Source organism: Aethalodelphis obliquidens, unplaced genomic scaffold (genome assembly GCF_003676395.1).
Source record: "Aethalodelphis obliquidens isolate GAN/ISIS:26980383/991018 unplaced genomic scaffold, ASM367639v1 scaffold126, whole genome shotgun sequence".
Lineage (NCBI taxonomy): Eukaryota > Metazoa > Chordata > Mammalia > Artiodactyla > Delphinidae > Aethalodelphis > Aethalodelphis obliquidens.
Window position 1 is genome coordinate 74,652 of NW_020838070.1, and position 12,438 is coordinate 87,089.

General features: G+C 41.2%; 1 protein-coding gene across 1 annotated transcript in view; it reads left to right on the forward strand.

The window, feature by feature from the left end:
* The window catches only part of DHX8 (DEAH-box helicase 8), a 29,188-nt gene that overhangs the window by 9,441 nt on the left and 7,309 nt on the right, over positions 1-12,438 (forward strand). Inside the window, exons 10-18 of the mRNA XM_027098991.1 lie at positions 1,236-1,333; positions 2,295-2,442; positions 3,474-3,655; positions 4,834-5,028; positions 5,334-5,519; positions 5,645-5,855; positions 6,402-6,583; positions 8,794-8,934; positions 11,743-11,898. Of these exons, the coding sequence (XP_026954792.1) occupies positions 1,236-1,333; positions 2,295-2,442; positions 3,474-3,655; positions 4,834-5,028; positions 5,334-5,519; positions 5,645-5,855; positions 6,402-6,583; positions 8,794-8,934; positions 11,743-11,898 (1,499 nt within the window). The remainder of the gene's footprint in view (positions 1-1,235; positions 1,334-2,294; positions 2,443-3,473; positions 3,656-4,833; positions 5,029-5,333; positions 5,520-5,644; positions 5,856-6,401; positions 6,584-8,793; positions 8,935-11,742; positions 11,899-12,438) is intronic.

Sequence of the window (12,438 nt, forward strand, 5' to 3'; positions counted from 1 at the left end):
CCTTCCTCCTTTGGGCAACCACCATTCTAAATTTTGTGTTAATTATTTCCTATTTTCCTTTAGCGTTTTACTATCTACTATATATCTATCCCTAAACATTGTATTGTTCAGTTTGTCTGTTTTTGAACTTCTTTTTTTTTTTTTTGAGTCACCATCATTCTTTCCATATTTATCTATGTTGATTTTTTTAAAATTTATTTATTTATTTTTGGCTGTGTTGGGTCTTTGTTGCTGCGCACGGGCTTTCTCTAGTTGTGGCAAGTGGGGGCTACTCTTCGTTGCAGTGCGCAGGCTTCTCATTGCGGTGGCTTCTCTTGTTGTGGAGCATGGGCTCTAGGTGCATGGGCTTCAGTAGTTGTGGCATGCGGGCTCAGTAGTTGTGACTCACGGGTTCTAGAGCATAGGCTCAGTAGTTGTGGCACACAGGCTTAGTTGCTCCGTGGCATGTGGGATCTTCCTGGACCAGGGCTTGAACCTGTGTCCCCTGCATTGGCTGGCGGATTCTTAACCACTGTGCCACCAGGGAAGTCCCTCTGTGTTGATTTTTATAGTTATTTTTCACTCATTTTCATTGCTGTAGAGTTTTTCTGTATATAAATTTACCATTATTTACTCATTTTTGATGGGCATATAGGCTGTCTTCTCAGTTTTTTTGTTTACCTTTATGAATAGTTCTGTTATGAAGTTCCTGTGTTTGTCTCTTAATTCACATATGCAAGACCGTCTATTTTTCCTGAACATGTAGGAGGAGAATTTCTGGGTGGTAGGAAATGTGTGTATTCAACTTTACCAGGGAGTCCACATTGTTTTCTAAAGTTTTTGTACCAATTTACACTTCTACCATAAGTGTAAGTGAGTTTCTCCACATCCTTGTCAGCATTTGGTATTGTCCATTTGTCCAACTAAAATTTTTTTCCCTAATCTATTGTGGGTTAGGAGTTATTCCATATGAAGTTGGATGGCAAATGCCTTAGTGCCATTGAGAGTGTCAGACAGCGTTTTTCCACAGGCTTAACTTCTTTTGAAGAAAGCTCTGATCAGTTCTTGGGCTGGGGCACAGATGCCCTAGAAATGGCTGGTGGAGGGGGAAACAGACACCTGCATTACAGTTTTGACCTTGGGAGATATCTTTGATAAAGATTGCTGATGCTTGTGGAAATGTATTGTTTTGGTGAAAACGATCAGTCATTTCTCTCTTTTTTTTTTGGCTGATTCTTCTTTTGGGGGACTTTTAGATGAGGACCTTGAGATTGAACTGGTTGAGGAAGAGCCTCCATTCCTGAGAGGGCACACCAAGCAAAGCATGGACATGAGCCCCATCAAAATTGTCAAGGTGAGAAACACTGAGACTCTAACCTGGACGTGTCAAGTGAACTTCTTTTCCTAAAGTGGCAATTCAGTTTTTCAGAGCAGGTTACTAGATCTGAGTAAGCAGAATTCAGGCCTCGGGAGGTAGTAGTGACTGTTGGTCGGGGTCCAGAATATTTTTGTTTTAGAGGAAGATTGACTTGGCTTTGTTGTTTTTGCCTTTTAAATTCTTATACTCTCATTTTAGTGTGTTTTGGGAGGAAGCAGAGGTAAATATGAGTGCTGGATCTACCATCACTGCCTTTGCCCAGGCTTTAGGGCTTGAGTCATTACCTTGCAGATTCAAGGGCAATTTTGAAGGGTTCACTTGAGCAATTGGGCCCCCCAGTAGAAAGCTTGTGACGTGCAGTGTGAGGAGAAGAATTCACTGAATAATTATGATAAAATTTTAGGTTTGGAAAAGGGTATCTTAAAGATCTCCCAGCCCAGCTGATGCTTGTAATCCGCCCATGTATCCTTCTTCAGTGTTCCTCCCACGTGGTCTTCTCATGTCTGCTTGAAAATGTTGGTGAATTCACCAGCCCTTGAGGAGACCCATTCCATCCCCAGATGGATCTGATCAATAGTTCTTCTTTAGGTAGACCTGAATATGTTTTATTGAGGCATCTCACTGGTCTCAATTTTAGTTCTCAGGACCATACAGAAGAATTCTTATCCATTTCTTACATGTCCATTCTCTTGGGGTTCCCATCTTCAAGCCCCAAATCCCTAATTTCTTCAGTGATTTATCATTGTCCTTGTTCATTTTCTCTGAATATAGTACAGTTTATCCATTTCTTTCATGCAATCTGGTGTGTTAATATGAACTTTCTTCTGGGTGGGCCTCTTTTTAGATTTGAGTGGCTTAACATCTGAATTTTATTTCCTGGATATTTAATGCATGCTGAGATCCCATTCTGATGTTGCTTTGTCCTCTGTTGCACTAGAACCCGGATGGTTCCCTCTCCCAAGCAGCAATGATGCAGAGTGCCCTCGCCAAAGAAAGGCGGGAACTCAAGCAGGCCCAGCGGGAAGCGGAGATGGATTCTATTCCCATGGGACTCAACAAACATTGGGTTGATCCTCTGCCTGATGGTAGGACTCTGGGAGGGGACTATGGACTTTTCAAAAAAAAAAAAATCTGAACTTTCACGTACACAGGGAGAAGGCACTGCCAGTCCATAACTAAAGGTTTAGCCCTGGCTTTGGTGATTTAGTTTTTCCCTTCAGTTAGAGCACGTTTTTGGTTTGTTTTTTAAATGTTTTCGTAACCGTGGTCAAATCATTAGACTGGCTGTTTTCTTCTGAGTAACTTAAAAACTTTTATTCCAAAGATAATACAGCTTTGAAACTTCTCTTTTCATATAAATCTTTGTGTAGTAAATATTAACTGACTGCTGGATACAGTCATAACAAATACTTACTGTTTGTGTTAGGTACCTGGGTATACAACTGTGAAGGAAGCAGACAGGATCCCTGCTCTCTGAGGCTCACATTTTAGTGGGGAAAATGGATATTAACCAAATACTACCAAATTACTGACCAAATCACGATGAGTGCTACATAGATAAGAAGTACAGGTAGTATAGTTGGCTGTGGTGGGTCATTTCCCTGGGAAGGTGGAGACCCGAAGGATAAATAGGACTTAGTCTGTCAAAGGGGCTGGCGTGGGGATTGGGGAATATGTTCCAGGCTGAGGAATAGCCTGTGCTGAGGCTGTGATGTGGGAAAGAACTGTGTAGCTGGAATAGAGAGAATGATGGGCAGAGAGGTGGGGGGTGAGTTGTGGCTGCCAGGAATTTGGAGATGGCATTAGGAATTAGGGCTCAATCCTAAAGTTCACGGGGAAATGGTGCAAAGTTCTACGCAGGGAAGTGGCAAGATCAGAGTTGCATTTCCAAAGGATTATTGAGGGTGCCCTACAAAATGGATTGGATGGGGCAAGAGTAGACACATGTGGTGAATTAGGAGGCTTTTATAATAGTTCAGAGGAGAGAGATGGTGGCTTCAAGACAGAGATAGCAGAGAGGAGGGATGTACTGGAGAAATGTGATTTGTTGAGTGTGGGGGGAGAGGGCAGCGAGGTAGCATGAGGATGATACTAAGTCGCCTGTTTTCCTTTGCAGCGGAAGGCAGGCAGATTGCTGCCAACATGAGGGGTATTGGGATGATGCCCAATGACATTCCCGAGTGGAAGAAGCATGCCTTTGGGGGCAACAAAGCTTCTTATGGAAAAAAGACCCAGATGTCAATCATTGAACAGAGAGAGAGCCTGCCCATCTACAAACTGAAGGAGCAGCTGGTCCAGGTGAGAAGCCCTTTATGATGTGTTGGTGGGGAAGTCAGGGTGTTTTCTAAAAAGAGGATGACATGTTTTAATTGAAATTAGCACATTTGAAGTGGCTTTTCCGAAGGTGATAGGAAAAAAGCATTTCCAAGTACTTAAAAAATATGTATATGTTAGTCTACACATTTTTTTTTTTCCTATGAGGAAATAAATCTGTTTGAACTAGGGATCCCTAGAGCAAGTGGACAGAGTATTGTGTTGCACAGACAAATAGCTCTGGACAATAAGCATAATCGGGATGCTTGACTTGACATTGAGGCAAATCTTTGCTTCAGATACTTATTTCCATTTTCTGGAGATCTGATTTAAGACCACTAAACCTTCCTGAGGCAACTGAGTTCACTAGTTTCCAGGGAATCCTTTCAATGACATATTATACATATACAATGAAGTACAAATATATACGAAAACACAGATATTATATGTTTTATATGAGCTGTATGTGTTTCTAAATGACAGCGTATTATATGTACTGCTCTGTGTTTAGCTTTTTCTCCTTAGTGATATACCTCAGCATTGTTCCCTTTTTTTTTAAGGTGCTTTGTTATGTGGATGTGCTCTGACTTATTTAACTAGTCCTGTGTTAATAGACATGTATAGGTTGATGGATGTCCTTTGCTGTTATAAACAGTGTAGAAAATCAGGTGACTTTAGGGGGTAAAGTGACTTTATAGATTTGGGAATGGCAGTAGAAAGGAACATTGTATTTAACTTTTTTATTTACTACTGAATTCTTTAACCATGTTTGTGTAACACTTAAAAAATACATGTACGTATATAAAATATTAGGTCTATCTGGATAGTTATGCTTTTAGCATCATCTTTGTGTTTTTATGAACTTAAGGAAACCAATAAATTTAAAAAAATTTGAGTCAGTTAAAAAGAGAATTCTCATAAAGTTTAAAGTTTTTAATTTGTCATACATGCGATTAAAATAAGAAAGAGCATTGCTCATAGAAAATCACTGTTAGCATTTGTTTCTATGCGTCATTAAAAATAATTTAAGCTCCGATTGTCATCTTCCGTGTGTATACTACTGTTTCCCCTTCTTCTCCTTTAGTGTTAGAGCATAATCAGTTGCTTTACTCCAAAATGTGCGGCAGATTTTAATGACTGTGTTTATGTTTGGCTGTCTTCAGGCTGTCCATGACAATCAGATTCTGATTGTTATCGGAGAGACAGGGTCTGGGAAGACAACGCAGATCACCCAGTACCTGGCAGAGGCGGGCTACACTTCCAGGGGCAAGATTGGGTGTACGCAGCCCAGAAGAGTTGCGGCCATGTCAGTGGCCAAAAGAGTGTCAGAGGAGTTTGGTTGTTGCTTAGGCCAAGAGGTAAGTGGTTGGCGAAGCTATGCTGAAAATGCCTGAAGAAAGTGTAAAGGCCCAGATCTCTGTCTCTAAGATGGGAGCAATTCTACCTTTTTCAGGTTTCTCCTGAGAGAGAGGGTTCTCATGGTCATCACTGATCTGTTCAGGATCAAGTCCAAGGCAGATTTTACTTTGAGGGAATCATTGTACATCTTGGTCAAATTCTGTCTGTTAAGATTATGGGTAATAGCCTGGGCTAAAATCTTGCCTGGAGATTGCAAAAAGGAGAGGTTTGTGTCTTAAGGTTTTCAGCTTCTGTTCTGCTTTAGGTGGGCTACACCATTCGATTTGAGGACTGCACCAGCCCCGAAACAGTTATCAAGTACATGACGGACGGGATGTTGCTCCGAGAGTGCCTGATTGACCCCGACCTCACTCAGTATGCAATCATCATGTTGGACGAGGCGCATGAGAGAACAATTCACACTGATGTGCTCTTTGGATTGTTGAAAAAGGTAACTAGGTGCTCTTTGGTAACCTTTATTCTACCTGTTGGGAACTGAATTCTGGGAATTGGATTTGAGTACCTGTGCCTCTTTGGGCAATCCTTTTTCGTCAGCTACATTGCATTTCCCTTTAGACGGTTCAGAAACGGCAGGACATGAAGCTGATTGTCACCTCAGCCACCTTGGATGCGGTGAAGTTTTCTCAGTACTTCTATGAGGCTCCCATCTTCACCATCCCAGGTCGAACATACCCAGTAGAAATATTGTATACAAAGGAACCTGAAACCGATTATCTGGATGCCAGCTTGATCACTGTCATGCAGATCCACTTAACAGAGCCACCAGGTAGGGGGAAAGAGCATTTTTTCCTCTTAGACCAAGTCCTAATGTAGGTATTTTTGCTCATCTTTTAAAAAATGCCTTTTAGGGACTTCCCTGGCAGTCCAGTGGTTAGGACTCCACGCTTCCACTGCCGGGGGCCCGGGTTCAATCCTTAGTCGGGGAACTCAGATCCTGGAAGCCTCGTGATACGGCCAAAACAAACAAAAAAAACCAAAAAAACCATCCTGTAGTTTAGACGTTTAAAAAAATGCCTTTTAAGTATTGGTCTGTCTGTAAGTCTCAGGCTTACATGTTTGAAATGGTGGTGATGAAAATATAAATAATGGCATGTAGGGTTTAAATGCATCTATTTAAATACAGACACAAATTTTAAAAAATTAAAAAAACCAAAAACAAACAAATGAATAAACATGGATAGATGAAAACCTCTCGATTTGTTAGAGGTCAGAATATGAGTGTGTTTTCCATCGTTTGGAGTTTGGTGAATGTCACTGTGGCCTTTGTATAGGGCACACACACAGAAAGTCAATGCTTCTGTTCTCCTCTTAGGTGATATCCTGGTCTTCCTGACTGGTCAGGAAGAGATCGATACTGCTTGTGAGATCCTGTATGAAAGAATGAAATCCCTGGGACCCGATGTTCCAGAGTTGATTATCCTTCCAGTGTACTCTGCTCTTCCCAGTGAGATGCAGACCCGAATCTTCGACCCAGCTCCACCTGGCAGCAGAAAGGTAACACAGGCTCTTGTGCTCTGAAACCATGTGCTGTATGCAGCTGGCCCTAACGGGCATTGCTTAAGGTGTATGTGAGTCTTGTTTATTATGTTTTAGAAAGTGGTCCAACCGGTTTGTTAAGGAATGAGGGTCTTGTATGTGATCCTGCTCTTCTTCCTCTCTTTTCCTTCATTCGACAGATATTTTTTTGAGCACCTACCAGGCTTTGGGGTAGACACCAGGGCTGCAGTCTGAGGACAGGCTTCTATCTGCTGTGGGACATCCACCGGTAGACAGGCCTTTAACATATAGTGTGAACGTGCTGCGGGTAGCACCCAACCCAGTGTTTTTACAGGAAGTGAGGATCTAAGCTAGTCCTGAAGAACACGTGGATGTTCATCTAGACGAGAAGGGCAGGAGAACATGCATTCTGAGTAGACAGAACAGGCTGTGATAGCCGAGGGGTGAGAGAGTGTGGCCATTTCAGGGAGCTGTGTAGTTCCAGCAGCTGGAATTGACTGTGAGTGTGTGTATTGAGGCAGTGGGAAAGGGGACAGATGGATTTTAAAGTAATAGTTTTACTGAGATATAATTTACATACCATACAATTGTCCCTTTAAAGCATACAATTCAGTACACTTTAGTATGGTCACAGAATTTTTTTAGTATATTCACAGGATTGTGCAGCCATTAATTACCATTGTTAATCATTAATCAATCACCATTTATCACTACTGTTAATTTTTAGAACAATTTCATCACCCCTCAAAGAAACCCTGCACGCTTTAGCAATCATCCCCCATCCACCCTCTGCTCAGCCCCTGGGAACCACTCATCCACTTTCTGTCTCTGGATTCTCCTATTCTGGACATTTCATCATTTCATATAAATGGAATGACATAATGTGTGGTCCTTGCGGACTAGCTTCTTTTACTTGTAGCATGTATAAACACTTCATTTCTTTTTATTGCTGAATAATATTCTGTTGTAGAACAGAGTGTACCACATTTTGTTTATTCATTCATCAGTTGATGGACATTTGGATTGTTTCCACATTTTAGCTATTATGAATAATGCTGGTATGAACATTTGTTTACAAGTTTTAGTGTGGACATGTGTTTTCATTTCTCTTGAGTATATACTTAGGAATGGAAGACAGATGGATTTTCTTTTTTAATTGAAATGTAGTTCATGTACAACATTATGTTAGTTTCAGGGGCACTACAAAGTGATTTGACATTTGCATATATTATGAAATGACCACCACAATGAATCTAGTAACCATCTGGAAGATAGAAGGATTTGAATAACATTAAAGAGTTAGAATGGTCAAGACATAGTGGATGCCTGGAGGTTTAGGGAAGGGCAGAGGGGAGAAGTCAGGAATGACTACCAGTTTCTGGCTTGGGCAGCTGGATGGAAGATGGTCCTGAGGAGGGAAACGAGGAGGAGCAGGTTTGGTGGGAAGACAGTGATTCCTCCTCTGTTCTGTTCCTGGTGATGACACTTCTCTCCGGGAGGGCTTCTGCAGCTCTCTGGCAGGTAGAAGCGTTTCAGGGCCGGTAAGATGCTGGCATGGGGTGAGATGTTTCGGTGCCTCCTAACAATGATTTTTCTGAGCATTTGTGTTTTATTATCTGAACCTCTGGGTGGAAGAACAGTGGCAGTGCCAAGCTGAGACCAATAATCTTCTAGATCACATATACTGCTGCATACACACAAACTGTGAAATTCCTCTGCCGCCTTATAGTTCATTTCATGATCAGAAAAAAAATCTCCCTCTTGTTCCACATACACAAACAGCCCATTTTGTAGTCCAGATGTCCCCGTGGGGGAAGAAAAATCTCATTTTGCACTGGCACATGTGATGCCAGGAAATCTCTGCCTTCCCAGCGTGCTAGAAAATTAAAATTGTAGTAATCAACATTGGATCTAGAAAATGAGATATGTAACCATTTGCACCAAATGAAATTGGCTTTGATTGGCCACTGCTTTTTCCTACTCCACTTCTCTCAGGTGCCGCTCCCTCCCCAACCTAACCCTTAAGAGGAAGGCACCTCCCCTTCTGCCCATTTGAGGCCAAACTGAAGTTAAGTGCTCTCTAATCATCTAGAGAGAGGGAGAGCCACACAATCCCTTTGGGAAGGTGTCTGAGTTCAGAAGTCTCCTCTCACACCTCTGGGCTGAGCCTGGGCGGCTCAATCCAGCTGTGTCCTTCTTGCCTGCAGGTCGTGATTGCCACCAACATTGCGGAGACATCACTGACTATTGACGGCATTTACTATGTGGTGGACCCTGGATTCGTGAAGCAGAAAGTTTACAATTCTAAGACTGGGATCGACCAGCTCGTGGTAACTCCTATTTCTCAGGTATGGCAGCTTTTCTGAAAATCCTGGTTAGGGCTTTTCTGAAATTTTTTATGGTTTTGTATTTTGAATTTTATGGTTTTAAGATGCTGGCTGCTTTCTTGAGATAAGGGAGATTTTGTGTTGTTTGTTTTTAATCTCCAGAATTGTGTGTCAACATTAAAAAGCCCCATAAAACTGGAACTTAAAAAAAAAAAAAGAAATTGAATCCTAGCACCCTAGATGATCTAATATAAGTGGTAAGAACATATATTTTAAAGTATTGCACTTAGCCACAGATATCTGAGATAGTAATAATTCATGAGATGATAATATGTTTCTTTGGTAATTATGGAATAATCTCCTACCTAAATTATATTTAAAAACGAATAGCCTGATCATCCCTTTTGAAGGCAGTTTGGCCACAATGTATCCGAAATGTAAAAGTTCATTTCTTTAACCTAACAGTTCCGCTTCTAGAAGTATATCTGAAAGTTAGAAATGATTGAACACATATCCAAAGGTAATGGAAAAGGATGTTCACTGGAGCATTGTTTATATTGGAGGGAACCTGGAAAAATTCTAAATGAGCTCCAAAAGGGAAGTAGTTTAATAAAATGTGGTAAATTCATTCCATAGAATGTTATGTGACATTAACAAGGTGGTGTGTATCTGTATTTAATGGCATAAGCATAACTCTGATATAGCGTTTGAAAAAAGTGAGCTACAAAATAACATGAGTAGTATAATCCAATTTTTGTTTAAAAATGTGTGTGCTTGTGCACAGTGTATGTAAACGTGCCTGCGACCGAAAGCATGTTGGCGAAATGTTAGCCAGGGTTATTTCTTGGTGGTGCTGCTGGTTACTGTGCTGATGGGTAAAGCACATTTTCTTCCCTGTACTCTTATATATTGTCCTTTTTAAAAAAAAATTTTTTTATAGGGGTATAGTTGTTTTACAATGTTGTGTTAGTTTCTACTGTACAGCAAAGTGAAGAAGAGTTCCCTGTGCTATACAGCAGGTTCTTATTAGTTATCTATTTTATATATATTATCTTAATATTCTGTAAGAGGTATGTATTACTTTCATAATTTATAATACCATAAGGCTGTTTTCATTTTGAAACTTTAGTAATAATAGCTAAGACTTGCAGGGTACTTCCTAAGTGCCAGGCACTGTCCCAGCTACTTTCACATACATGAACTCATTGTATTCTCAGTTGATCCTTTGTTGTAGATGTTATTATTATCCTCATTTCACAACCAGAGGGGTTATGTGACTTGCCTGTTACACAGCTGGTGGAGCCAGGATTTAAACCAGGGCAGTCTGGCCCCAGCATGTGTACTCTGTACAGTTCTCCTGGGGGTGATACGTGCAACTCGCAGTGATGGAGAAATTATTTATTATTATCTGCTTTCCCTGATTTGGAGAGACACCTGTAGAATGCTGTGGAGTCTGCCACGGTGTGTGATTGCTGCCTGCCTTTGAGTGGGTAGTGACCTTGCATATTCCATCCTTTGGTTTGGAGCTGGCATAGGAATTTCTAAATCCTGATACTATTTATAAGACAGATGGTTTTGTCAGAAAACAGCCCTCTTCAGATTGCTATTCACTGTTTCCTAGCAACCTAGGGCTAACCTACATTTTTTTTTTTAATTTCAAAAATTAGCGCCCTTCTCCCAGGGCGAGATTACATTACATTATTTTGGAAGTTACCCATAGTCCTACTACCACCAATCACTGTCATCATTTTGATGTTTTTCTTGCCCATCTTTTTTCATGTTTGTTTCAGGTTGCAATTCTAGTAGTGTAGTAAGTGTGCGGTTTTTAATTAAGTATTTAATTTTCCTGAATATTAAGGTGATATATGTTCATTGTTGGATATTTGATAAAGAAAATAGAACTCATCAACAAGCCTACCATTAGAATTAGCCACAGTTAACATTTTAAGGTATTTTTTCCCTAGTTTTTTACTTCTGGTAGTTTGTGTATTTGCATTAAGATTAAAAAATAAATAAAATTAGTATTACATTGTTTGGCAACTTGCTTTTTCACCTCTGTGAGTGAACATTTCCTCCTGTCACTGAGCATCTCAAACCGAATTTTTAAAACAGCTGCAGACTCATTCACTGGTATGATTAACATTATATTTATTCAGTTCACTTACATTTGGTCATCACTGTGGAGGGTGGGTTTTGTCATTTTGTTTTATGCTTTCTCATTTATGATGTGCCACACTATTTTGTGTTTTTTTTAATATTTTTTATTTTATTTTATTTTTTGCCTGTGTTGGGTCTTCATTGCTGCGCGAGGGCTTTCTCTAGTTGCAGCGAGCGGGGGCTACTCTTCGTTGTGGTGCGTGTGCTTCTCATTGCGGTGGCTTCTCTTGTTGCAGAGCACAGGCTCTAGGCGCATGGGCTCAGTAGTTGTGGCGCTCGGGCTTAGTTGCTCCGCGGCATGTGGGATCTTCCCAGACCAGGAATCGAACCCGTGTCCCCTGCATTGGCAGGTGGATTCTTAACCACTGCGCCACCAAGGAAGCCCCTGCCACACTATTTTGAAGGTATATTTCTGTGATCTTTACCATATTTCTTCTATTCACTTGCTTGTATTTGGCCTCACTTGAACAAAGTTTCCTGAAATGCTGAGTGTTGGAGAGGGGATGATAAGAGCGTTGGTAGGTAGTCTTGGAAATGACCCTAAAGGAAGTGAAATAAACCCCATTTTAGGTTTTGCCTGTTGCTGAGTGCCCCTCTTTTAACAGATTTCCTGGGTAAAGCTGTTAAGCAATGTTTAACAGATATGTTACTTTTATATGCCCACTCCTGTAGGCTCAGGCAAAGCAACGCGCTGGCAGAGCTGGGAGAACAGGCCCAGGAAAGTGTTACAGGCTGTACACAGAACGTGCCTACCGAGATGAAATGCTGACCACCAACGTGCCGGAAATCCAGAGAACCAACTTAGCAAGCACAGTGCTCTCACTCAAGGTAGAAATCACTGTCTTGTTAGAATGCTTTGGTAGAACAGTCCAATCCTATGGCCTTAGTAAATGAATCTCAGTTTTATGAACCTTGTTAAATACTTCAGTAACCTCATGGAACCAGTCCCTTTGAGTGGAATGCAAACGGCTGTGATAACAGCCTCTCTGCTGCGGGGCTGGGGCTAAATTGGCATGTGTGCTGTGACATTTTTTCTTGCCATCGTAACCAGCAGGGTATTTGGTTATAAAAGGTTTTAGCTGGGAGCATTTTCAAACAGGATATTAGGAAAAATCGAATCAGTGCCAAACTGTGGACAAACTCACTTCCCTCAACCCTTTAACTTTCAGATCCAATTCTGTTCTTTTAGAACAGAAGCAAAACCCCCAATCCAAAAAGGGGAACTGTTAGTACAGATTTCAGTCTGGCCCCCTGGGGACTCGGTTTTCATTCTGAATCATTGCTCTTCCTCTCTCAGTCCCCTGTGAGGACCTTCCTTGTCTTTTGGCAGGGGGAGCTGCATGAGTAATTTCCTAGATGATGGGACCC